The 23,181-nt window shown below is 57.4% G+C and overlaps 7 protein-coding genes across 9 annotated transcripts; 2 read left to right on the top strand and 5 right to left on the bottom strand.

The window, feature by feature from the left end:
- The first annotated feature begins 80 nt into the window (after window positions 1–80).
- Window positions 81–1,822, top strand: H310_08928 (ATP-dependent protease HslVU, ATPase subunit). The gene is made up of 5 exons (XM_008874857.1): window positions 81–777; window positions 823–1,166; window positions 1,220–1,263; window positions 1,309–1,430; window positions 1,477–1,822. The coding sequence occupies exons 1-5, from the start codon at window positions 97–99 to the stop codon at window positions 1,762–1,764; spliced, it is 1,479 nt and encodes a 492-aa protein (XP_008873079.1). The 5' UTR covers window positions 81–96; the 3' UTR covers window positions 1,765–1,822.
- Window positions 1,758–3,772, bottom strand: H310_08927 (hypothetical protein). The gene is made up of 6 exons (XM_008874856.1): window positions 3,672–3,772; window positions 3,294–3,594; window positions 2,791–3,233; window positions 2,661–2,731; window positions 2,349–2,600; window positions 1,758–2,297 (listed from the first exon to the last, which is right to left on the bottom strand). Exons 1-6 carry the CDS (start codon window positions 3,727–3,729, stop codon window positions 1,953–1,955), a joined length of 1,470 nt encoding a protein of 489 aa, XP_008873078.1. The 5' UTR covers window positions 3,730–3,772; the 3' UTR covers window positions 1,758–1,952.
- A 368-nt stretch (window positions 3,773–4,140) lies between these two features.
- H310_08926 (hypothetical protein) lies at window positions 4,141–8,409 on the bottom strand. Of its 3 annotated transcripts, XM_008874855.1 has the most exons (8): window positions 7,647–8,409; window positions 7,448–7,606; window positions 6,980–7,395; window positions 6,190–6,939; window positions 5,970–6,144; window positions 5,629–5,926; window positions 4,906–5,567; window positions 4,141–4,797 (listed from the first exon to the last, which is right to left on the bottom strand). In XM_008874855.1, exons 3-8 carry the CDS (start codon window positions 7,208–7,210, stop codon window positions 4,160–4,162), a joined length of 2,754 nt encoding a protein of 917 aa, XP_008873077.1. In that variant the 5' UTR covers window positions 7,211–7,395; window positions 7,448–7,606; window positions 7,647–8,409; the 3' UTR covers window positions 4,141–4,159. The 3 variants fall into 3 exon arrangements, with proteins under 3 accessions (XP_008873077.1, XP_008873075.1, XP_008873076.1); XM_008874853.1 differs by having other exon boundaries at window positions 7,448–8,409; XM_008874854.1 differs by having other exon boundaries at window positions 4,141–5,567; window positions 7,448–8,409.
- A 1,651-nt stretch (window positions 8,410–10,060) lies between these two features.
- On the bottom strand, window positions 10,061–15,047 carry H310_08925 (hypothetical protein). The gene is made up of 6 exons (XM_008874852.1): window positions 14,306–15,047; window positions 13,182–14,255; window positions 12,381–13,139; window positions 11,856–12,331; window positions 11,084–11,766; window positions 10,061–11,028 (listed from the first exon to the last, which is right to left on the bottom strand). Exons 1-6 carry the CDS (start codon window positions 14,570–14,572, stop codon window positions 10,388–10,390), a joined length of 3,900 nt encoding a protein of 1,299 aa, XP_008873074.1. The 5' UTR covers window positions 14,573–15,047; the 3' UTR covers window positions 10,061–10,387.
- H310_08924 (hypothetical protein) lies at window positions 14,605–17,625 on the top strand (the record flags this gene model as incomplete). The annotated part of the gene is made up of 16 exons (XM_008874851.1): window positions 14,605–14,877; window positions 14,920–15,018; window positions 15,073–15,180; window positions 15,233–15,343; window positions 15,389–15,497; window positions 15,554–15,681; window positions 15,742–15,859; window positions 15,909–16,012; window positions 16,063–16,105; window positions 16,165–16,255; window positions 16,307–16,448; window positions 16,495–16,693; window positions 16,748–16,897; window positions 16,950–17,213; window positions 17,270–17,434; window positions 17,480–17,625. 16 exons carry the CDS (start codon window positions 14,605–14,607, stop codon window positions 17,623–17,625), a joined length of 2,250 nt encoding a protein of 749 aa, XP_008873073.1.
- Window positions 17,348–19,524, bottom strand: H310_08923 (hypothetical protein). The gene is made up of 4 exons (XM_008874850.1): window positions 19,420–19,524; window positions 19,143–19,362; window positions 18,505–19,082; window positions 17,348–18,452 (listed from the first exon to the last, which is right to left on the bottom strand). Exons 1-4 carry the CDS (start codon window positions 19,507–19,509, stop codon window positions 17,817–17,819), a joined length of 1,524 nt encoding a protein of 507 aa, XP_008873072.1. The 5' UTR covers window positions 19,510–19,524; the 3' UTR covers window positions 17,348–17,816.
- Window positions 19,525–20,289: 765 nt separating this feature from the next.
- H310_08922 (hypothetical protein) lies at window positions 20,290–22,615 on the bottom strand. The gene is made up of 7 exons (XM_008874849.1): window positions 22,468–22,615; window positions 22,354–22,424; window positions 22,212–22,297; window positions 21,748–22,158; window positions 21,266–21,694; window positions 20,951–21,219; window positions 20,290–20,901 (listed from the first exon to the last, which is right to left on the bottom strand). The coding sequence occupies exons 1-7, from the start codon at window positions 22,584–22,586 to the stop codon at window positions 20,493–20,495; spliced, it is 1,794 nt and encodes a 597-aa protein (XP_008873071.1). The 5' UTR covers window positions 22,587–22,615; the 3' UTR covers window positions 20,290–20,492.
- Window positions 22,616–23,181: the final 566 nt, after the last annotated feature.

Raw genomic sequence — 23,181 nt, 5'->3', positions numbered from 1 at the left:
GTTTCATTGGTTATAAATGAGCCAATGATCGGTCATTTAATTCAGCCAATCACAAGTTGGAATGGTTTGAATCCCAGTACGGCCACCATTTTACCGATGTTCGGTCGACTTCGTCGCAGCGCCGCGCTGGGCTGCCACGGCCGTGTGCCACGTGCATCGTGCCGTGCTATGTCAGGTTTCACCATCGTTAGTGAGGATGCTCTTGTCGGCGCTGCTTCTGCCGATCCTTCGTCGATTGAGTTGACCCCGGAGCAAGTGGTGTACCAACTCGACCAGCACATCATTGGGCAGACGGACGCCAAGAAGGCCGTGGCTGTGGCGTTGCGCAATCGATGGCGCCGACGCCAAATTGAAGGACCGATCCGTGCTGAAATCTCGCCCATGAACATCCTCATGAGCGGACCGACTGGGTCGGGCAAAACGGAGATTGCCCGCCGCCTGGCGACGTTGACGGCGTCGCCGTTCATCAAGGTTGAAGCGACTAAGTTCACTGAAATCGGTGTGTTTGGTGCGAACGCGGAATCGATGGTGAAAGATCTCGTCGAAGTCGCTGTCGAAATGGAACGAGCCGCTGTCCAAAAGACGAACGCGAACGCCGCCCGAGAACGCGCTATCGACCGCCTGGTTGCTGCATTGACCGCGCGCACAGAGCTCGTGTCCGAGGCGCTGCGTCGCCGACTTCGCGAAGACATTGCGTCAGGCGCTGCCGACGACAAGATCGTCACGATCAAGTTAAAGCCCGTGCAGAGCCCACTAAAATCTCGCTCGATGTCCGACGTAAGCAGAAGCGGTCCTGTTCGTCCATGCTCCAATCCTTTGTAGATGGAAATCCCGCCAGAGCTCGATCAAGCGATGCGGCAAATGTCCGAGATGCTGGGCCGACTGAATGGCAGCAAAACCTGTTCGTCGAAAGGATCGGGAGGCACCCAGATGACTGTGAAGGAAGCGCTTCCGCGCCTCCAAGCGGAAGAAGCAGCGAATTTTGTGGTCGAAGACGACATCGTCCGCCGCGCGATTGAAAACGTCCAGACAAACGGGATCATCTTCCTCGATGAGATCGACAAACTCGCCCACGACCGGCACAGCCACCACAGCAGCTTCCGCAAGGGCGAAGGCGTCCAAAAGGAGTTGCTCGCGCTGACTGAAGGCTGCGCCGTAACGACGCGGTACGAAACGCCTTGGAACAGTCTCGGCCGGAGATTTCACGTGGACATTGTAGCCATGGCATCGTGTACACGGACCACATTCTGTTTATCGCGAGCGGTACGTCGATGGCTCGCCAGTGTGTGGCTGACGACGGCTTTTTAGGAGCTTTTCACAACGTGAGTCCATCCGATTTGATGCCAGAACTCCAAGGACGCCTGCCGATCCGCGTCAACCTGTCGCCATTGACCGAGCACGACTTTGAGCGCATCCTCACGGAGACCCAGGTACAATGGAGTGGTGGCAACCCGATCGTAACCAGCCTTGGCCCAGTTCAACCTGCTCGACCAAGTCCGCGCGCTCATGCACACGGAGCAAGTAGAGGTCACGTTTACGCAGGACGCCGTCCAACAGATCGCGCACGTGTCGGCGAAAGTCAATGCCCAGACAGACAACATTGGCGCGCGTCGCCTCGCGACTGTTGTGAGCAAGATCACAGAGCACATGTCATTCCACGCGCCGTCCCTGCGCGGCACGAAAGTCACGATCGACAAAACCTACGTCCAAGCGCATCTCAAGGACGTCCTCAAGCAGACCGACTTGACCAAGTACATCTTGTAGACGATTCCATCATCGACCTTAACAACGCGAGTTGGAATCGACGCGTCGTGGCCATCCATTTTTACTCTGCTGGGTGGGATGATGTCCGTTGTGTGCACCGATCGTCGTCGTCCAACCAACGACGCTCGACGGGTATGCGGCGGCGTGTGGTTGTGATATTGCTCAGCGTGTTACAGCAACGAGTGGTGCTATTTTTTCTTGGACGAGTCGTCCCGGCGAGGCTTCTTCCGCGTCGACCCATCTTCATCGGACGAAGAATAAAGTGGCGGCGGCGGCGGCGGGGACTCCTTGGTGCCTTCGTCTATCGGAACCGCCTTCTTCTTTGCTTTGGCGCGGTTGGCGTGCTTGGCCCCTTGCTTTTTACCTTGCTTCGACTGTTTTTTATCCGGTCCAGCCGCCGGTGCCGCCATGGTCGAACCAGTTGATGCCGTGCATGTCATCGACTCGGCCGTGACTCTGTCAAAGAGAATGCCTTGCGGCGCCGAGCAGCTCGCATGAATCTCGTCCCACCGGTTCATCCAGCACACAAATGGCTACCGAATATCGTGCATGAGCCTTGGACAATAGAGAAATTGCGTCATCACCTTGGGGACTCTTTCCGGGTCCATGCCGCCCAACAACGGTCGCTTCTTCCCGCACTCCTCGCACACGACATACTTCCGCGTGCCCGAGTCCTCCTTCATGTCAATGTACTTGAGTTCGGCCAGCGCCTTCTCCATGCGTTTGAGCCGCTGGCCGAATTGATGTACAAACTTGCGCTCGCGGATCAATTGCAGGTCCGACTCGAGGAGCGCGACGGAAGGCGCCGCAGTCGTTTCTTCGATGGCCGAGCATTTCTAACCGGGTCGGCATCAGTCGGTCGGCCGACGCTCCGGGAGTCAAAAGGATTCACGTACGTTGTATTTGCGGCTCCACTTGTTCATGCGGCAGTACCAAGTTGTTGGGAGCGCGGATACGTCCACCGAGTCTGTGAGGATACAAGGGTGCCGTCACAACCGTCGTGTTCGGGATGACTCATTGACGCACCTGGGAGTTTTCGCCACTTTTGGCACTTGTCGCATTGCACCCAATTCTCTTCCTTGACAGGCAAGGCAGGTGGAAGGTTGGGCGAATGCTGCGCTTCAGCTGCCAATTCGTCTCTCTTGCTACTGTCGCTGTCGTTTTGGGAGGTGTCAGCGGCGCCGTTCTTGTCGCTCGAGTCAGCGGGGCTAGCGCTGTCGCCACACGTGGTGGAGTTCTTGTCCTTTACTGCCTTTTCGTCGTTCGCGTCGATGTAAATGCCCACTTGAAAGCCGTAGTACCGAAGGCTGTCGTCGGCGTCAGGAAAGTTGGGCATGTTGCTCGGCCACAAGGACGTCACGTATTTGAGGCGATCGAGCGGGCTCATCTCAGGTATACACCGCGCCGCGGGCACGACGGCGCTTGCGTTGTGGTCCTCGTCCAGGTCGTTTTGGTTGAGTGCACGCCGCCTACACAAAGCAAGACGGAATCAAGTTGGGTCGACGTTGGTCTGTGGTGTGCGGATGTACTTCTTGCGGTCCATCTCGACTTCAGTCAAGTACTTTTCAAGCATAGCTTGACGCAGCCGCAAGATTTCGTCGCCGCGAGACCGCGGCGGCATGCCGTACTCACGCTCAAACTGTGCTCGAGTCAAAGTTGTACTGTGGTAATGAATCACGCAATCTGGCTCGCAACGGAAGATAGTTGTGGGGTCCTTGGGTTTCATAAGCGTCGTGTCGAAGATGTCGGGTTCCTTCTGCGTTGCCTTGTCCCAGTGCAGCAAGTACACAGTCATCTTCTCCCCGACAAGTGGTTCCTTTGTCCAGTCGTCTACCGAAACAAACATAAGACCGCAGCATCGATGCCACGAAACTGCAGGATGCTGCCGCAAAGAGCGCGATGCTTACCATAATGCGAGCTTCGCGGCGACGATGAGTCGTACATTTCGCCGTCGGAGTCGGCCATCGTCCTTTTGGTGTCGGCCGCGCCGTCGCACGGCGTTGTCGATGGACAAAAAATCGAATTTGGTAAAGTATCCGGATAACCGGATGATACGGTTTCAAGTTGTGACATTTGACACGGGTGAAAGTGCCACAGAAGATAGACTCCGACCGCGCTGCGCCGACACTCGCCGTGCTCAGCTAAATCGACACCTACATGCCATCATAGGACGTGGTCGAACCTTGAGCAAGTCCTGGTTTGAAGCAGCGCACACAAGTGCATTTACGGCCCACGCTGTAGCCTGCCCATGCCGCGCTCGATCATTGTGCGAGGAAATCATGGTTCTCGTCTGGCTTGGGACTTGCCACGGCTCCATGATCGAGCTCGGCAGTCCCTGGACCAGCCCAGGTACGTCCATCCCGAACACAACACAGGTTTGATTGCGAGAAAAATGTTATCGCGTCACAAACGAGACAAAGTGCATAGCGAGGAAACCTCCGATCTTGATCACGACTATGCACACGACGAGGATGGCAACGTTCGGGACGTTGTTGTCGCTGGATATCCCGCCGCCAAACATGTCCATGACAAAGTTGGCAATCGTCGTGTTGGACCGAGCCAAGATGGCCCCTTTCGACCCGACGAAGATGGAATCCCACCTGTCCGCGTACTGCGTGCACATCATGCCTTCGAGCGTGTAGTGCAGCGGGGACAGCCAATACATGAAGCTCCATGCGACCGGGATGTTGGCCTTGTGGATAAAAAACCCCGCAAACAACGAAATGAGCGAGTTGAGCCCGCCCGTCGCGACGACTGCTGTCCGCAAGTCGGGCAAGATCGCGACCAGGAACTGGCCCAAGTACGTGGCAAACAAGTTGTACAGGACGTAGTATACGTAGAACCAACCGAACGCGACCGCTTCCGGCTTGAGGCCGACCATGGGGTAAAAAATGCCACAAAACACGAGCGAGTTGACCAGCACGTACGGCACTTCGACCAGCGCAAACACCAACGCGTACGGGAACGTGGCATACATCGCAGACGCGCGCTCCCGGAAGAACACCATGCGCTCGGCATCGACCACCGGCAGACCTGTCGTAGTTGTTAGTAGTCGAGTGCATGCATGCGCTCAAACTCGTGGCTGCCGACGACCTCAATCGCCACGGCTGCACATCGATACACAGAGAACGTGCATAGCACCTGTAATTACAGAGATGATGCCCATGAAAAGCGGCCCGACAAACACGAGCGACGCTTGCGACTGGAGCTGCGACGTGAAGTGGAGACCATCGTCGTGCTCGTACAGCACGCCAAAGATGATGGCGACAAATATCGATATGAGGACGCGGCCGACGCTGTATTCGCGCGTGCGCCAATACTTTCGCGCGGTGCGGAGGCCGAGGTAGTACAGCTGCGTGCCATAGCTGGTCGCTTTGGTTCGGGACGTTGCTGGTCCACCTGCCGACGGCTGCGCACGTTTGGAGCCATCACATCCCGCTGAAATCGCCGCGTCGTTGGCTGCACATAGACTCGATGCCATGTAGATGGAGCTAAAGTCCACCGACGGGTTTGCCGCCATCACGTCCAGCATGTACGTGGCGGGGTTTTCCCGATCGAGGAGCTTGCGCGTGCCTGGAATCCGCTCCAAGTACTCCACGATGGCCTTCCCGCCGTTCAGCGGGCCGACGTACACCATTTTGCCCCCCGTGCGAAGCAGCACAAGCGCGTCAAACATCTCAAACAGCGCAAAGCTCGGCTGGTGGATTGTGCAGATGACCGTACGGCCCGAGCGGGCGATGCGGTAGATAGCGTCGAGGACGACCTTGGCCGCATGCACGTCAAGGCCGCTCGTGGGCTCGTCCCTAGAGCTTCACACATCAATCTCTCGTGCGGCATGTACTCGTTCGGCGCTGTGAAGCGTACAGAAACAGCACCGATGGGTTTGCCACCAGCTCGACGCCAATCGTGACTCGTTTGGACTGTTCGTTGGACAAAATCGAGATGCGCTTGCCGCGGTCGCGTCGGAGTTCAAGGGTGTCCAGCGTAGACTGGATGACGTCCTTGATGTCGTCGACGGATGCACCAGGCAGGCGCAAATGCGCGCTGAACTCGAGCGCTTCCTCGACGGTGGCCGTCAAGCAGTGCAGATCAAACTGCTCGACGTAGCCAAATTGTTTTTGGACTGCTCGCGTCAACGGCATCCCGTTCACGTGCATCGACCCTGTCCATCCATTCAGCACACAACGTCGATGCCATCGTCATACCTTTGATTTTGCCGGAGTTCTTCCTCCCGGCTAGCACGTCCAGCAGCGTACTCTTGCCCGCGCCGCTCGTTCCCATCAGCGCCGTCATCGTCCCTGGTGCAAACTGTCCGTGGATGCCACTGAGCAGGTCGACAGTCGCCCCGCGCTTGTCTGGCTGGTGATTCTTCCTCGGCATCTGCAGAATCCCATCAGGACCACAGGGACGGGAACGGCATCGTACGGGAATGCTGTAGTGTACATCTCGAACGGTCAGCATGACCGGTGCAAACGCCGCCGACGCGACAATCTCCTTCACGTTGGGACTCGCCCCAGTCATCGACCGTAAACGCAATGGATCGACTGCAGTTGGAGCGGGCGAGGCATGCGTCTTCCTGTACCGGACAAAGCGGTACCCGATGGCAGTGAGGCCCACAAGTCCCACGTACAGCCCACCGAGATACGTGATGGCCCACCCCACGTACTGCGTGTCGACGGGCACGCCGTACAGCTTGACGTAGTAGTCGCCGGTCCGCATGGGCAACTTGGGGTGGGGCGCGTCGTACGCAGGCAGGGCGGACGTGTACTCGTTGATCATGATGGCCCAGAACGCCCAGCTGCTGGGATTCACGTTGAACAACCAGACAAAGTAGGTCGGGATGGACGGGCCGGGGATGGCAAACCCAGAAAAGATGATGAGCACGAAGCAGACGGCGGCACCGAGGATCAAGCCCGAGACGGCGGACGGCGCGAATGCCGCGATGCACTTGAATGCTTGAGTGGCGGACACGCTGTTGAGGAAAATGATGGCGTAGTACACCCCGTAGCGCTCGCCGAGGCCGACCGGCGAAAACTCACACATCCAGTACGTGGTCACGGTGAAGAGAAAGACCTGCACAAACGTGCACGCGACTTCCACGACGCTCTCGGCCGCTGCATACGTCCACGCAGGGTACAGTTGAAACAGCGCTTGCTTTTGAAACACCCGCCGTAGCTACGAAGCGCCGTGAGCCACACAAACGGTTAGCGAGTACCTGAATCGTGTACGCAATGTTGGCGAGGGTGATGACCGAGGTAAAGAGCAGCGTGAGAAACATGAGCCCGATCTTGGACGGGACGTTGGGGGGATCGTAGCCGAGCTTGCCAAACAACGACCCGATCGCGACGCCCATCAAGATGCTCTGGCCGAACCGAATCATGTTAAACTTGGTGTCCCGGACGACGAGCTTCAACTGTCTTTGCAACACTCGACGTGCCGACGACATGGCCGAGCGACCGTGTCCAGCAGATGACGGGGGCGACGGGGACGTCGCGGGCGGCGCGACGCTGTCGGATGGCACGACCTTTCGCCCGATGCCATCCCCCGTGACCGCCGCCACGGACCGGGGAACGTGGAGCGTGCTGTACCACGACGACTCTTTGAACGCTTGGTGAAACTCGACCGGGGTCTCTACACCATCCGTTGACGAGATTGCACCGACGAAAGGACGACGTTGCCGTACCTGGCACTTTGCCCACGCCGGGGGCTTTAAATGCCACACCGTAGACGGACGCGACTTCCTGGAGAAAGTCGGCGTCGTCGGTGCTGGCAGGGCACGTGAATCCGAGCGCCTCGAAATACGCGGTGGCGTCGGCGGTTGGCCCAAAGTAGGCCACGTGGCCTTCCGTCAAAATGAGCACGTTGTCGAAGAGGGCAAATACCTCTGGCGGCGGCTGCAGTAGCGCCGTCACCACCGTATACTGCACTGCCTTGCACATGTCTCGAAGCTTTTGCGTAATGTCCGTGGCGACCGTCGTATCCAACCCCGTCGTGTACTCGTCCAGGACGAGGACGGGGCTGCGGCCGGTCAGCATTTCACCAAGGGTGACGCGCCTCCTCTGTCCGCCACTCACTCCTCGGACGTAATCATCGCCCACGAGGGTGTGCTGGCACCCCGTGAGCCCGAGCATGTCAATGATGGCGTCCGTGCCGACCGCCGCGTCGAACGAGACTGCGGCGTTTGAGGTCTGGGACCGACATGCGTGGGCAAACTCGAGGGTTTCGTGCACGGTCAGGGTCGGGATGTGCTCGTCGCGCTGGCCTGCAAACGTCACGAGGCTGCGCAGGTCCGCGGCGGGTAGCCGGTTCGTTGCGATGCCGTTGAATGTGACGCCCCCCGACTCGTTCAATGGCGCTGTAGAGAACACCCCGGCAATGGCTTTGAGAAGACTCGTCTTGCCGCATCCAGGCGGCCCCAACACAAGCGTCATGCTGCCTGGCTTAAACCGCGCGGTCACGTCAAACAAGACAAACTCGCGGTGGTCTTTCCATGGCTTGCGCCATGTGAGCCCCGACACGCATATCTCGGTCGCCAACTCGCTTGCACCCTGCGCCTTGAGCGTGTTGACGAACGCCGCGTATTTGGATGCCGTCGCCGCCATCGCAACGTGCGCCGCGAACTGTACTTGCACTGGCAAATTTGAAACGTGTTCGGCTATATTTGGTCGGCGCCCGTCAAATTCGAGAGCAGGGTCGTAGTGTGTGACTGCGCACTGCGGCCGCGGACGAAAGCTCTGAAAGCTGCCCAAGAATGTCACACCGCAGCATCCCAGCCACGTACAACGTCGCCTCTAGTTGGAACTCGGGTGTTCGTACAGGATATGGAAGGATCGCCCATAGTAAACTTGTTCGTGCGGTGCGCCCGCACCAAGCTTCTATGCACTGCAAGGCCGACGACACCAACATGCTGCCTTGTCCACACGCACGCCGCGAGTTGTTTGGCAATGCCAGCGACAGCAACTTCCACGTCACCAGCGATTGGGATGGCAAGTGATAGGAAAACAGTGCCAACGTGCGATGTCAAGCTGTCCAACCCATCGAGACTCACTTAATGCCCTCTTCGGCGAGGCCTGCACCCGCACCATCGATGCTCGCCACCTCCACCGGTCTTTGTCCATGCATACCACCCACGTTGTTTTCAGGGATGCCGTCGGCTGGGTACAGGACGTCGTGAATGCCAACATAGAACCCCATCTTGACATGCCACGATCCTAGAGTGCGTGTCAGTTCACACCAGAGTCGTCGTCGTGGACGGGTCCGCATCAAGGGCCTGCACCCACAGTTTTCATGTGCGCTATCTTCAACAGTGTCTCAGACAGATCAAATAGCTATCGGGAGATTGCATTTGGCAACTTGGAGCCGTGCCGGCAAGTCGTCCATCCACCGCATCGATTCCGATGACAAGCACTACGTGGACAAGCCCCAGTAGTTTGACGTTCAAATTGCCCGTCATCGCGAGTGTCTACAGCCCGAAGGACCGCGAGGGGGTGCGGGGGAGTTGGTGGCGTTGAAGAGATGATGGGGAAGAGTCTATCAACGTGGTGGGAGGGGGGCGTCCTGCGAGTAGAGCCAACTCTAGGGGAGTACCACCAGCACACAGGGGTAGGTTAGGGGTGTACACAGGGGTAGGGTCGACACTGGAGTCGGTAAGGGGTAGGGTAGGGGCGGAGCGAGGGGAAACGAGTGGGCAGAGCACGAGTTGTCGTCCTGGCAAGCCATACCCTCGGCATGAATCGTCTAGGAGACCGCCGACTGCACCACAAAGGCGATATCGGGCTGCATCCTTCGTTCCGTCACGTGCGGTGAAGCAAGTGTAAACCAAGTCGTCTGGGAGCGCCCCGTGTTGGTCAAGCGATTCGTCGGGGGAGGTCATGCCGAGTCTCGGGGGAGTGTGCGCTGCCGCTTTGACGATTGTAAAGAGAGTCCCACGACGACGACACACTTTCAGCCACTCAACCATCGGCTACATCCAACCCTCCGACTACAACAACGACGCCAGCGACGATTGCGAAACCACCCATATCATGCCACACTAGTGGGCCACCCCCCCATTGAACCCGTACCACACGCGTACCTGGCGACAACCTCCCCCGACGCAACGACAGTTTGGCCCGCCGATCACGTCCAGTCCCATTCATCTTCCGTCGTCTCGAGTGGCAATCACATAGGCTCTTCCACAGTTGTATAAGTTGCAACGCGATCGAAGCGCCCCCGACGCGGCACAGACTGGTGCGACGGCGATCGCTTGGTTCATCGTGAAGTGGTGAGTGCGATGCCTCTGCCCACTTTGCCGCTCGCACAGGCAGCGGCGTGCATTACCATTCGGGGATGCAGCCGTTCCTTGTCATGGCTGCACCGAGCCATGTCGAAGGACGGCGGCTACCGGACTAGTTCTTTTTGTGAGAGCTGCGTTTCACGATGCCTGAGTCGTCGCAGGCGTGGAATCACAAGGTGGCCAGAGTGCGGCAACGTATATTTGCAAAGGGCAGCCCATTTCTGCGTTCCTGAGTCCGTCGTCCCCCTTTCCAACTGAGGGGGCATCGTAGCCATCCGTCGGATGAACGTACGAGCTTCGTTGTTTTACGCGCACGTTCACCTCGAATCCGTGGCATGAGTTGTTCGGCTATCGCGAAACGTGCGAGATGTACGCCTGGGAGAGTGCGTTGCCGACGCGAAGGACGGCAATCCAAACGAGAAGCGCCACCAGGTCTTGGAACCGGTGGTCGTACGAGATGGTCCCGTCAAACACCGAGTCGACGTACTGGCGGATGGAGATTGGATCGGGGGCGAGGGCGCCCGTCGACGCCGACCCGACGGTCACGTTGCCATCGTTCTGGAGGAACTGCGTCACCATGACACCTTCCATCATGTAATGGAGGGGGCTGACCCAATACAGTCCACTCCACGCCGCCGGAATCTTGTCGCGGTGAATAAAGTACCCCGAAAAGATGGAAAACACAGAGTTGAGCGCCCCGGACACGACCGTCGCGGTCCGCACGTCCGGCAGCGTCGTCACGAGGAATTGTCCCAAGTACGTTGCGTACAGCGTGTAGCAGACGAAGAGGACGTAGAACCAGCCGAGGGCATCCGCCGTCGGGTGGAGCCCGACCAAGTAGTAAAACACTACGACAAACACCGTGCCGTTGAACGCGACGTACGGCAGCTCGACGACGCCGACCGCGAGCGAGTACGGCAAGGCCGCATACATCCCCGACGAGTGTTCGCGAAAGAACACCATGCGCTCGGCATCGACGACGGGCAGCCCTGCGATTGCGTCCCGTGAGTGCGGTCGCAGGGTGACAAACGCGGCGATGCATACCTGTGATCACAGCGATGACCCCCATGAACAACGGCGCGATGAAGACGAGGCCCATTTGCGAATCCACGTCACTCGTGTACGTCAGGCGTTTGGCGGAAAAGAGCAGCCCCAGGAGCAGCGCGACGAACAGGTTGACCCCCACGCGACCAGCGCTGTACTCTCTAGTGCGCCAGTACTTGCGGCACATCCGATGCAAGAGCCACCAAAATTGCGTCCCGAACGACGTGGCGTACCCGCCACCATGCGTCGTCGTCGATTCGGACGACTTGACCACGACGCGTCCGGCCGCGTCGGTGTCGTGGGCTTGGCACACGGCCTCGATCGCTTTCAGCGTCTTCTCGCGCTGGGCGCTGGTCGAGTAGATCGCGTGGAAGTCGATTTCCGGGTGCGCTGTCATCACGTCGAGCATGTACGTTGCCGGGTTTTCGACGTTGTGGTGCATTCGGACGTTGGCGATCGATTCAAAGTGGCCGAGGAGGTCGGAGCTCTCGAGGCCAACGGGACCGCAGTACACTTGAAGCCCACCCGTCTGGAGCAAGATCAAGTCGTCGAAGAGCTCGAAGAGGGACAGACTTGGCTGGTGAATCGTGCATATCACCGTGCGGCCGGCGGCAGCGATTCGTTTGACCGCCTCCATCACGACGTTGGCCGCATGGACGTCCAAGCCGCTCGTGGGCTCATCTCTACACGATGGCCACTTCAGCGGTGGGCTTTGAGGCAAGAGGTGCCCACCACCCAAGGGGGTACACCGAATCGTTGTCACACCACGTACAGGAAGAGGACGCTCGGGTTCGCTACCAACTCGACGCCGATCGTGACGCGCTTCATCTGTTCCCCGGACAGCGTTGTCAGCGACGCGTGCTGGATGTTGCCGAGTTCTAGAAGCCCCAACGTCGACTGGATGATGTTGCGGGCGTTGCGCTGGCCCGACTCTGGCAGACGCAGGCGCGCGCTGAACTCGAACGCCTCCACGACCGTCGTCCGCATGCAATGCATGTCTGTTTGTTCGACGTATCCGAATCTGCGCTGGTCACGCTTCGTCATGGGCCGTCCCTGGACAAAGAGCTCGCCGGCGACTGTCCCGGAGTTCTTCCGCCCAGCCAGTACATCCAAGAGCGTGCTCTTTCCCGCGCCGCTCGACCCCATCAATGCAGTCAGCGTGTGGGGCCTGCAATGGCCGTGGATCCCGCGAAGCAGCTCCACGGTAGCATACTTCGCTCCGCCTTTGGCCTTTACCTTGTCGGCGAGCTAAACGTCCATGTTAAACAAGCCTCGAAAAATGGATTGTGGCACGTACGACGACGGTGTATCGCAGGTCTCGAAACGACAGTGTCACGGGTGCAAAGTCCACTGGAAACTGGTCGGCCACGAGCTTGACACTGTCTCGACGATTCGTCTGCGCCATCGGGTCCAGCACCGTGCGGTGGCGGGCGGCGCTATCCCCGCTGTATCGCTTCTCATGCTTGAGCGTATGGTACGCCAGGGCAGTCGCCATCACAAGCGCGACAAAGAACCCGAGCAAGTACACGACGGCCCCTGGCATGTAGTCCAGATTCTGGCTTACCCCCATCAACGCCATGTAGTAGTGACCCATGCGGATGTGAAGGCGAGGGTGGATGGCGTCGTACGCAGACACGGGCGAGCTGAATTCGTTCTGGACGAGTCCGCGGAACGCCCACGAGGCTGGATTCAACCAGTAGATCCACTTGAGGCCGTCCGGGAGCACCGACTCGCGCACGGCAAATCCTGAAAACACGAGCTCGATAAAGATAAACGTGGCGGCCAAGATGAGACCCGTCGTTCGGGTCGCTGCAACCGCGCCGCAGCACTTGAAGAGCTGGCACATGCTCACGCTGTTGAGGAACACCACGACGTAATAGAACCCGTACGGCATCCCGTTGTTCGTGTCCGAGAACCCACACATCCAGTACGACGAGACCGTAAAAAGCAGCACTTGGACGAGCGTCGCGGCGACCTCGATCGCGCTCTCCGATACTGCGTACACGGCCGCGGGGTACAGTTGAAAGTACGACTGCTTGATGTAAATGTTGCGAACCTACGACCACGGTGATGTGGGGACTAAAATGACGGGACGAACCTCCATCGTATACGCAATGTTGGAAATCGTCGTCATGGACGTAAACAAGATGGTGAGGAAGAAGAGACCAGCCTTGGACACGAGGGAGTGTGGGCCGTCGTCGAGTTGCCAGAAGAGGGACCCGATGATGACGCCAAACACGGTGCTTTGCCCGACTCGCACCCTGTTGAATCGCTTGTCGCGGCGCACGAGCTTGAGCTGTCGTTGAAACACTAGCGCAAACTGCTTGACGAGAGATTTCTTGACGTGTGGAGGACGTTGGGACAAAGGGATGGCGGCCGCGTGCCGCCGTACGAGTGCGGCTGGCGACGCTCGGAACGCGTTGGAAAAATCCACCGGCGTACAAGGCACATCGCCAGTGAAAGCTGCATCCTTGGTCAGCTTGCCCAAATCCGTCGACACGTGCTGGATGAACTCGGCGGCGTCAAGACGACCCGGACACACGTACCCGATCGATCGAAAGTACGGCACGCAGTCCGTGCGCGGACCAAAGTAGCACACGTGGCCTTCGTTCAAGAGGACGATGTTGTCGAATAGCTCAAACACCTCAGGTGGAGGCTGCAGCAAAGAGCACACGAGTGTATATTGGAGGAATTTGCACATGTCGCGGAGCTTGGTCGTGAGCGCCAGTGCGACCGTCGTGTCGAGGCCGGTCGTGTACTCGTCCAAGAGGAGGAGCGGTGCTTGGCCCGTCACCATTTCGCCGAGCGACACGCGGCGACGTTGGCCACCGCTGATACCACGCAGCATTTCGTTGCCAACGCGAGTGTTGGCGCATGTAGTCAGTCCCAGGGCATTCACGAGGGCGACGGCCGATCGTTGCCATTCGGTGCTGTTGGACGGCCCGCGGCATGCATGTGCAAACTCGAACGTTTCCAGCACGGTCAACGTCGGGATGTGCTCGTCCGTCTGGCCGACGAACGTTGCGATGTCGTGGACATGGATGTCGCGGGGACTGAGGCCATTGTACGACACCGAGCCCGTGATGTGCTTGGTCGGCGAGCCCTTGTAGTGGTACACGCCTGCGAGGGTCTTGAGGAGAGCGGATTTCCCGCTCTGAGGCGGCCCGAGGACCTATAACCGGGGAGAACATGTTAATTCGGGCAAACTCGCGTTGAACGTACAAGTGTCATGGACCCAGGTTCGAGTGTGCCGTGGACATCGTGCAGCACAAACGACGACGGATCGTGGGGTTTGCGAAAAGTAAAGTGGTCGAGCGTGACTTGGACCGGCTGTCCCGCGAGGCCCGACTCCTTCAGATGCTGCAGGTACTGCGTAAAGTCCTCGGCTGCGACACTGGGCTTGGCCATGTTTGGCGGCACCGACCGTCGTTTCGTCGGCGCCGTTTCGGCATTTGTTGGTTTCACAGCACTGGAGCGTTTTGTTCGCATCACAATGCAACGACGACGTCCAAGCAAACGTGATGCCAAGAAAAGCGAGTGGCGTCGACACGAACCGCCCCGCCGCCAGACTCAACACGGGCCAGCTCGTCAAGTCGTACTGGTCGTTCGTGAACAAGAGCGACGTGGCTGGCCTCGAGGTATTGTTGGCCCGCCACGGCCATTCCTTGGACATGGATTCGCGCCTCCCGGCGGCAATGCAGGCCACCGGACTTCATGTCGCCGTCCAGAAAAACAACGCTGCGATGGTGGCCCTCTTGCTGCAGCACGGCGTTCATGTCAACGCTCAAAACAAGGTCGTCAAATGCCATGAATGACTTTTCATCGTAGCCAAGTAGGTTGGGTCGACGGCGCTTCATTTGGCATGCAAGCAGGGCAACATCGACGTGCTTCAACTTCTGATCGACGCCGACGCAGACTTTGGCATCCTCGACGCGGTAGCGCCAGGCGTCGCTCGTCCCATCACACCGCAACGTCGGCTTGTGTTCTAGTCGAACCGAGCGCCATGTGAATTTGCGGCATGGCAGATCATGGTGGACGCGATTGTGAAGCCATTGCAAGAGCAAGTCGCTGCGCTTCAAGCCAGCGAACACAACTCGGTGCCATGCGTCCGTCCACTCGCCGCGTTGTGTGACACATTTCTGTGCGTAGCGCACCTTGCACGAGCGACTCGACGTGGAGACGGCGCGACTGCACGCTGAAGCCCATGCCACCGAAATGGCCGTGGAAGATGTGACCAGCCAACGACTCGAAGAATGGATGGTGAGGTCAACGAGAAGCGCATCCCGACGGACTCTTGCCGTGTAGGCTTTCCGCGCAAAGTGCCAGATGCAGGACGACCGACGCGGTCATCTTGTGCTGGCAAAGCGTACACTCCAACGCTTGGACGACGATATCCGCACGCAGCGCTCGATCGGTGGGTTCCATCGTTTGCCAGGACGCCCGCCGTGCACGTCAGACTTATGACTGCAGGCAACGACCTGCACGCCGAGCTCGAGGAAGCGCTGTTTCGGTACCAGTACGCGATTGCTCAGGCCGATGCAGCCAAGGCATTGCTCGAGAGAGAAGTCGAATCCGTGGCCCAGATGCATCGAGTCAAAGTACGTGCCGTCCCGTCGACATCGCAGAGAGCACGTCGATAGAAGCGTTCCTTCAAATAGGACGACCATACGACCGAGTACAACGGCAAACTGGGTGTCGTCGACGCCATGCTGCAGTGTCCCAACGACGAAGATGTCCAAGTGTGGGGCGCGTACATGGCGTGCTGCATGACGGAAGGTGCGTCCTTGCAACTGCTCACGTCGAGACCGACGGCCGGGTGACGTAGATGCGTCTGCGACCAACTCGATGCCATGGCGGCTGGTAAACCAACGGATTTTCCCGGCACTGAGGGACGCCATGGAGCGATTTCCCCTTTGCGCGATTCTTCAGGTCTTGTCCGCGATGAAAGCATCTTCGTCTGACATGCCGCACCTTGCCAGGAGCATGCAATCAACGCAGTCCGCCAGATCTGTGTGGCCCAACGTATGTCCATACCGCCTTTATAAACGCTCCACCGGCCCTTGTTTTGGTGAGGAGCGCAGCACCGGCCATTGACCAGTGCATGCACCACAAGTTCGTCGAGAACATTCAAGCGGCAGCGCGGCGATTCCATGACAATGTTCCATTCCTCAGGTGAGCGGGGCATCGTTTCATCGCCGTTGGAAAATGTCACGGACGCGACAGTCTGTGCGTGGGGGCGCTGCGGGCGATCCTGTCGCCGTTTGCGCCGGGCCAGCGGTCCGCCATTCAAATCAAGCACACGGCCAAATTCGCGAGCGATCACAACGAGTACCTCGTTCGACTGTTTGTCCGCGCCAAGACCGAGGTAGGTCCGTCCAACGACCGCAGCGCCACTGACGGATGGTTCGCAGCGCATGCCGAGTCCGTCCGTCGTGGAAGATCTGTGCTGCGTCCTTTTCGTCCTGGCCAAGTATAATTGCAGACACTTGTTTCTGGACGATGAGTGTGTCGGATTGGAGACGGCGCTCTTCTTCCTCGTGCACCCCAATCGACCTGGCGAGTGCATGGCCCGCAGCCTTCTCGGCATCGTGTCCCTCCTTTCCATCGCAGGTAAACTGTAGAGTGGCTGCCTGGACGCCTTGACCGACACATTCGTTGAAATAGACTCGAAGACGCCGGAACTCGCGCCGCTTCCCCCATGCTATACATCCTTTGGACTGGCGAAGATCACGCCGCTTCTTCAGGCTTACGCGGGCAACCCGGACATTGTCCTGTGGGGCATACGCTTGCTGCGAAACCTGGCTGTGCGTGACGGTAAGTTGCCGCCGCCTTGCACGGTCCCGATTTGATGCCGCATGAATGGTAGCCGTCGCCCGCGATCAAGTAAACCGCAGCGGGATCGAACGCATCTTGTCTGGCATGGCCACACACCGGGGGGCGCCGGCCATGCGCGTGTCGATTCTCGAGTTGATCCACGCAGCGTTCACAACCAACTACTCGCGGTTCCAGCAAGTCGAGGAGCTGTCCACGATGGTGCTCCAGTGCATGTTGGTGTGCTTCTTGGACCACGAAGACAACCTTTCTGTGCAAGAATGGGCGCTCAAGAACATGGTGGTGGCTGCGCAGCATGGTGAGGCGCGCAAATTCTGTCATCCTTCATCTCGTCACCCACGGACCGTCATGTAGCGTCCAACTTGGAATTCCTGATGGAGTCCAAAGATGTGATCGGTCCGAGTTTGGTGGTGCTGCTGCATCAAGCAGCAAATCGTATGGCCGCGCATCCCGCCGCCACCGTCGGCGACTCGATCATGGTGTGGGGACTGCGCTTTGTCGTTGCGATGTGGCAATATGGTACAACCCCGTCGACGTCATCGTGGAAGCCATGAACATGTCTAGACCGAGTGCGCGACCCTGTGGATTTTTCTCTGCGCGCCAAGTCCTCTGGCGTGGTGATGTTGCTTGCATCCATCGAGACGCTAGACGAACGCATTCAGAACCTCATCAACGTCGTGCGGTGCATGCTTTGCGATGGTGCTTCATGAGGGCACAGGTTCAAGCGGTCAATACAAGTGGATCTGTCGGCCATACAATTGTCAAAACGTCAATGTCGACGGCGTTCTCTGCATAGACCGTCTCGAGATATTGCGAGGGGCTATGGTTGACCAACATATCGTTTGGATGGACCGAAATAACGACAACGTGAAAACCTCCTTGGCAAAGTTGGTGGTTGCACTCAACGACCTTCCCAAACCTTACGGTGGGCTTCGGGATTCCGGTCGAGTTGATCTTCGGTCAATGGGAGGACTTTGCTCGTTGCGCGGGTTGGGTACTCGATGTAGTGCAGTTGAAATGCATCGCGCACGCCACCGAGACGGTACCCGTAAAGGTCGGGGCGGCTGTCGTCGCCGTACCATGTCGTGCCGGTCGCTGTGCGCAGCCCGGACAACTGGAAAATGCCCACATCTGTCCACTCGACGTTTGGAATGCGTGTTTCAATCGCAACGGGATTCTTCGATCGCTCGAGGGTCGCCGCAGTGCTGCTCCGCTGGGCAAACGACGCAAGGAAGCTGAATTCGAGGAAAGAGAAACACCCGGACGCGACTTTTTCAACGCCATTTTCGACCTTTTGGTAATCTTTGCGACACAAAAATACCAGCACTTGGGACACCAGGAGCGCGGCGGGATCGAGGGGGTTGTCGACGGACGAGTGGTGCGGTAGGCCCGCGTCACGCTCGGCGGGAGGCGTGCTTAGGAACTCGATCACACCGCGAACCAAGCACTCGCTGAACGTCTCGACGCCCTTGGCAGTCATGGCTTGAATTTGCTCCTCGAAAGCAAACACGAGGCCTCGGGCAATCCAATCGCAAATCTAGGTAAACCATGTTAGGGAGGACGCACAGGGGGCAGCAAAAACAAATTACCTCGTCCATTTCGGAAAAACTGCTCGCGTTCGACGAAATGTTGTTGATGCGGTCCTCTTCCCGCTTCGCTGAAATACCTTCGACGCGGTTCGTAATGCACGTCATGACCATTTGCGCAGGTGGAAACGGAATCTTTTCGTTGAGTAGGGTCATGTAACTTGCGAGCTTCTCGCCGTCCGAGTACGCTTCACGTGTCACCATGCCGCTCGCAATCGCCTTGGACGCGATGAAAATCTCGTTCATCTTGGAAAAAACAGTCGAGTACACCCGAGAATACGATGGGTTTTCGTCGATGTACTGCTTCTCTCGAAGGGCCTTTTGCTTGGCATCGTATTCCGCCATGAGCACTTGCGCCTGCGCTTGCAAGGTGTAAATTTGAGCGTACACATCTTCGCTCCACTCGGAGGACGCGGTGGCCTGTTGACGGATTTCGGCAATACTCGCGTCGAATTCCTTCTTTCGAGCTTGAGCTTCTGCCCTGAGTGCATTGATTTGACCCGTCAGTTCACTCGTTACAAGCTTCAGATTGGACACGTCGGTTTTGACTTCGGTCAGGCCGACCTCCAGCTCACGTTGGTCTAGACACGTCGTCATGAGAATCTAGTTGAACACAGAGCGATGTAGATGCCTATATGTACCTCGAACTTTTTTCTCTTCGAGCAGTCGGTTGATAGTATCGATCTGTGTATCAATTTTCTGTGTGTTGCGGCGCAAGTTTTGCTCGGCAAATGTCCGTTGTTGTTGCATCAACCGAATTTGTGCTTCAGCATTGTTCTTCATCGCAGGATTCGTCACTTGCCGTTTGTACATGTCGAGGCGTTGGTTGAAACCCATCTCTTCCGCGCGACTTATCGTCATCTACAGCAGACACGGCTTTGTCACATGATGGAACACAATCGGAGGGGATAGGCACACCAGCTTATCGCGCTTCTCTCGCAGGTCATCGATGGCGCTCCACAGTTGCTCGCTCGGGGTGTCCACCGTGTACTCAACGTCGTCGCTCATGTTCGTGCTCCTCCCGTCCTTTTTCAAAATGACATCTCTGTGGTTGTCTCGTAGGAATTTGACCAATCACCGTTGACTTGCAACTGTGGTGGGATTTTGACCTTGGATCTTGCGATAGGCGTAAAGGACCGCAAAATCGACATATTCTTGCCTATTTAGGTTGAAAGTTTTCATCTTTTTCCATGCATTTTGGTGCTTTTGCTTCGTACAGCTTGTACAAGGTAATTACCCTTCCCACGACATCATTCGATTTCGGCACGTATTCCCATTTTTGACATTATTTCCCAATTTTGGCAGTTTTGAAGAATTTCGCGTGAAAGCTTTTCCCAAAGTTGGGCGATCCACTTGTGAACGTGACAGCACGTGATCCACCTTGTTCGAGGACGAGCGCGACGCCAATTTGGTCGGTCGAGCTGGATGTTCTACCTTGATCTAGCCGCGCCAGAGGAAATCGACAGCGCCAGGTGCTCACTTCGACGGCATTCAATCACAACTGCGATCAACTGTGGACACCCCGACTGTTTGACGGGATGTGGAGCCGCCACATATCACAATCCTGGCGCCCAATGTTTGTCTCTTCATCACGCCACAGGTCTCCACGGAGAAAATCATCGCTGGATCTTCTGTGTGTGTTACTCCTCATGCATTGCCGCGGAAGGCGGAAGGAATTTTCACCCAACTGCATGCACGCAATGATTGCAGAGTGGATTCCGAGGTCATGCCATATTTCAAAGGGGCATTGACCGCAAACGAATTGACGCATGACATCCACGGCATCGATGCTTCGCGAGTAGATGGGGTCTGACCTTGGCTGATATGATGCAAGGACATGCTTGCATCCGCGGTACTTATCTCGACACGCTATGGTCTTACCAACACAAGCTTGCTACCTCCTTCATCATTCCCTTTATCATGAGCTTCAAGGATGCGTGTGCCCTGTGTAGTTCTCGACAAGGGCATGACATGAGCGCAACGTATCAGCATCATGTTTTTGGTTTCATCGTAACGTTGAAGCTCTTGGTGCCAATTGTGGTCGGAATTGCATACGACCCGGGACCAAGCAGCTCATGTGGCTTGGACGGGCCTTTGTCGAAGCGAGGCTTCGTTCCCAACGTCGATCGGACAGCATTCGTTCGCGTCCGGCTTTGTGTCCCAACAACAAGGTCCCGTGGCGACAACACTTCGTACTGGCCTGGCCCCGGCACTTCCATCTGTTTCATGTCTTGGCCGATCTCGCTGCGCTGTCCCTGGGACATAAACGGGATCTTCAGGTACGGATTCGTCGCGACTTTGTGCTGCGGGGGGTTGACCAGGTCGTAGTCGCCGACTGCAGGCGCCGAACATGCCCCGACGATGTGGAACTCTGGCGCGTGGTTGTTGCCTTTGGCAAATCTACCAAGCACGCAATGACGCATCACGTCGACACAACCACACATATTACCTCTCGGTGGTGCTCCGGAACGCGGACGACGTGTACACACGGGGCCGCCGTCCGTTGGCGGGACCAGTGCGGTTGTGCGGGGGTTGTGCCGGGATATATGTTCCAGGTCCGGGGGTTTGCTCCTCCGGCTCCATGGATTCGGGGGTCATGTTCCACAGGAACCGCTCTGTTGTCGATCCAAACTGCCCCATCCGTCCGATCCCTTGACGCTGTCGCACCTTCTTCTCCAGCGTGTGGCCGTAGCCCGTCGGGTTGTACGCGCCAGGCCCCTACCGAGTGACTCGATGACAACTCCTTCTTGCGTGTGGTGCTGACCATCGGGTTGTTGGTTTTCGTTTTGGCTAGGCATGGCCGCTCAGACACTGCTTGGAACCCGACGCCGTCGTCGCGGAGAGTCGGCCGTTGATGTATACGATTGACGGCATATCGGTTCTTCTTCTTGTCCACGTACGTGCCAGGCCCGGGGGTTTCGTTGCACGTGGGGGTCACGAACGGTGTGTGCATGTTGGACGCGATGTCGGTGCGCCCCGACGTGGATCCGAATTGCTCCTTCTTGATTCCCCGAAACTTGGACTTTCGCACGTGGGTTTGCTCGTGAAGGGCCAGGAGCAACGCCTTCTCGTCGTCTTGCTGGATCCGCCGCGGCTCGGGCAATATCGGGACCTTGGACGCAAACACGGCGCTTGGTTTTTCTGCCTTGTCCATTGTCGACGTGAGTCCCTTGGGGTTGTAATGGCCTGGGCCCTAGGGGCAACGACAGGATGAGCTGCTGCGACAGCATGAAGCTGACGTGGTACTGGAATATCGAGTCGCGGGGACAATTCGTCCCATACGTCTCGCTTGGTCGTGGACTTCAAGCTGGCCACGGTGGCAGCAAGGTCACCCCCTGGCTCCTTTCGGACGTTGTAGCAAGCTGGCCCGACGGTGTCATTGCCCAGCCCAGAGTACGTCGAAGCGGGGGCTGAGTGCCGGTGGAGGTCGCCGTCGCCATCGGTGCTGTACCCGTAGCTTTGGTCTTTTCGAGGAATGGTTGGGACCCCTTGTTTAATCAAGTTGGAGAACTGATGCGACGTTGGGCGCATCGCCGTGAACTTGTCTGTCGGTTCCAGAGCACTTGGGCACGAGTACGCTCCGGGACCGGGGTTGTCATTGACTGTGGAAGGAAGGTAGATGGTCGATCCTGGTGCGTGGGGAGCAAACCGAGGCACCTTTTCAGGGTATGCTCTATCAGTACAACGGTTCATCGTTGTGGGAATTGCACCTTTGTCGTGAACACGTTGGACGACTGGCCACAGGCAACTCCAGAGGTGTGGCCTGCCGTGGCGTCCGTGGCGTACGCCCCAGGACCTGTACCGGGCATTCAGGTGGGACTGCACCCTCGCTTTCTTCAATTCGTGACCTACCTGGGGTGATTGCTGACGTCCCAGTGTTCTTGTTCAAGTCTCGCTTGTTCGAACTTGCAAAGGCGGAGTAGCTGTGCAGCACATGGGAATGGATCTCGCTGAAGTTGAGCGTACCTCGGTTGCACGATCGGATGAGTGGCATTGTCAGGTGCATAAGACCCAGGGCCAACAACGGCTGGCGTGTGCCCACTCGTGAAAGCAGTGGCCCGCCTCGACCGAGTCGTGATCGTCATCGCAATGCGGCGGAGTGACAAAGGGCAGCAGCGCAAGAGTTCTAATTTTACCTTTCATGATGCAGAACGAACGTGTTTGATTCGCTGATAATAGACCAATTATATTTGTGTATAACTCCTCCTGGAGCTTGATTCGCTGAAAATACACAGCCCCCACAGCGTCTGCCCCAGGTGGTGTCCATCCATGTACACATCGCATTGTCACAGCAATGAAAAGGTCGCGGTCACAATAGCATCGCTACTGGTGATCGTGCCATCCGCTCAGCGCTTCGGCCCCCAGTGTGACTTGATTCAGATCGCCTGTACATACGATCACACGAACATATCAAGGAAAAGCACCAGGTAGCAGTTTTTCTGTTAACTGTCATACGTGAACAATGGAAAATGCATTGAGAATTTACAGCATTTATGCTACTTGCTCATGTTTCCTGCTGTTGCACATGTGGAGGTTTTGTGTCACGACGAGACCCTTCATGATGTAAGCAAGTCAACTTTATGTAAAATTGCTTCAACTTGGCTTGGTCGTGGACCGAGTTTTCCTATAGTTTCCCTATTTTAATCTTGATGTTTGTATTATTCTATTGAGAAATTAAAC

Source organism: Aphanomyces invadans (assembly GCF_000520115.1).
Source record: "Aphanomyces invadans strain NJM9701 unplaced genomic scaffold supercont1.19, whole genome shotgun sequence".
NCBI lineage: Eukaryota > Oomycota > Saprolegniomycetes > Saprolegniales > Verrucalvaceae > Aphanomyces > Aphanomyces invadans.
Note: the sequence above shows the minus strand (reverse complement) of the source record. Positions and strands in the feature narration are given on the sequence as shown.

Coding starts and splice junctions, on each gene's coding strand:
- H310_08928 (XM_008874857.1), top strand. CDS start 97: ATGTTCGGTCGACTTCGTCGCAGCGCCGCGCTGGGCTGCCACGGCCGT. Junction 1,167..1,219: donor GGCTGCGCCGTAACGACGCG/GTACGAAACGCC, acceptor TGGACATTGTAG/CCATGGCATCGTGTACACGG. Junction 1,431..1,476: donor GCATCCTCACGGAGACCCAG/GTACAATGGAGT, acceptor GCCTTGGCCCAG/TTCAACCTGCTCGACCAAGT.
- H310_08927 (XM_008874856.1), bottom strand. CDS start 3,729: ATGGCCGACTCCGACGGCGAAATGTACGACTCATCGTCGCCGCGAAGC. Junction 2,732..2,790: donor AAAGTGGCGAAAACTCCCAG/GTGCGTCAATGA, acceptor GTATCCTCACAG/ACTCGGTGGACGTATCCGCG. Junction 2,298..2,348: donor ACCCGGAAAGAGTCCCCAAG/GTGATGACGCAA, acceptor GATATTCGGTAG/CCATTTGTGTGCTGGATGAA.
- H310_08926 (XM_008874853.1), bottom strand. CDS start 8,366: ATGGCGGCGACGGCATCCAAATACGCGGCGTTCGTCAACACGCTCAAG. Junction 5,927..5,969: donor GAACTCCGGCAAAATCAAAG/GTATGACGATGG, acceptor ATGGATGGACAG/GGTCGATGCACGTGAACGGG. Junction 4,798..4,905: donor CATCATCTCTGTAATTACAG/GTGCTATGCACG, acceptor CAACTACGACAG/GTCTGCCGGTGGTCGATGCC.
- H310_08925 (XM_008874852.1), bottom strand. CDS start 14,572: ATGCGAACAAAACGCTCCAGTGCTGTGAAACCAACAAATGCCGAAACG. Junction 13,140..13,181: donor ACATTGCGTATACGATGGAG/GTTCGTCCCGTC, acceptor CCGTGGTCGTAG/GTTCGCAACATTTACATCAA. Junction 12,332..12,380: donor ACCTGCGATACACCGTCGTC/GTACGTGCCACA, acceptor ATGGACGTTTAG/CTCGCCGACAAGGTAAAGGC.
- H310_08923 (XM_008874850.1), bottom strand. CDS start 19,509: ATGAGCGACGACGTTGAGTACACGGTGGACACCCCGAGCGAGCAACTG. Junction 19,083..19,142: donor CGAAGAGAAAAAAGTTCGAG/GTACATATAGGC, acceptor CGACGTGTCTAG/ACCAACGTGAGCTGGAGGTC. Junction 18,453..18,504: donor GTTTTTCCGAAATGGACGAG/GTAATTTGTTTT, acceptor TGGTTTACCTAG/ATTTGCGATTGGATTGCCCG.
- H310_08922 (XM_008874849.1), bottom strand. CDS start 22,586: ATGACGATCACGACTCGGTCGAGGCGGGCCACTGCTTTCACGAGTGGG. Junction 22,159..22,211: donor CCAACGTGTTCACGACAAAG/GTGCAATTCCCA, acceptor TACCCTGAAAAG/GTGCCTCGGTTTGCTCCCCA. Junction 20,902..20,950: donor TTCCGGAGCACCACCGAGAG/GTAATATGTGTG, acceptor CGTGCTTGGTAG/ATTTGCCAAAGGCAACAACC.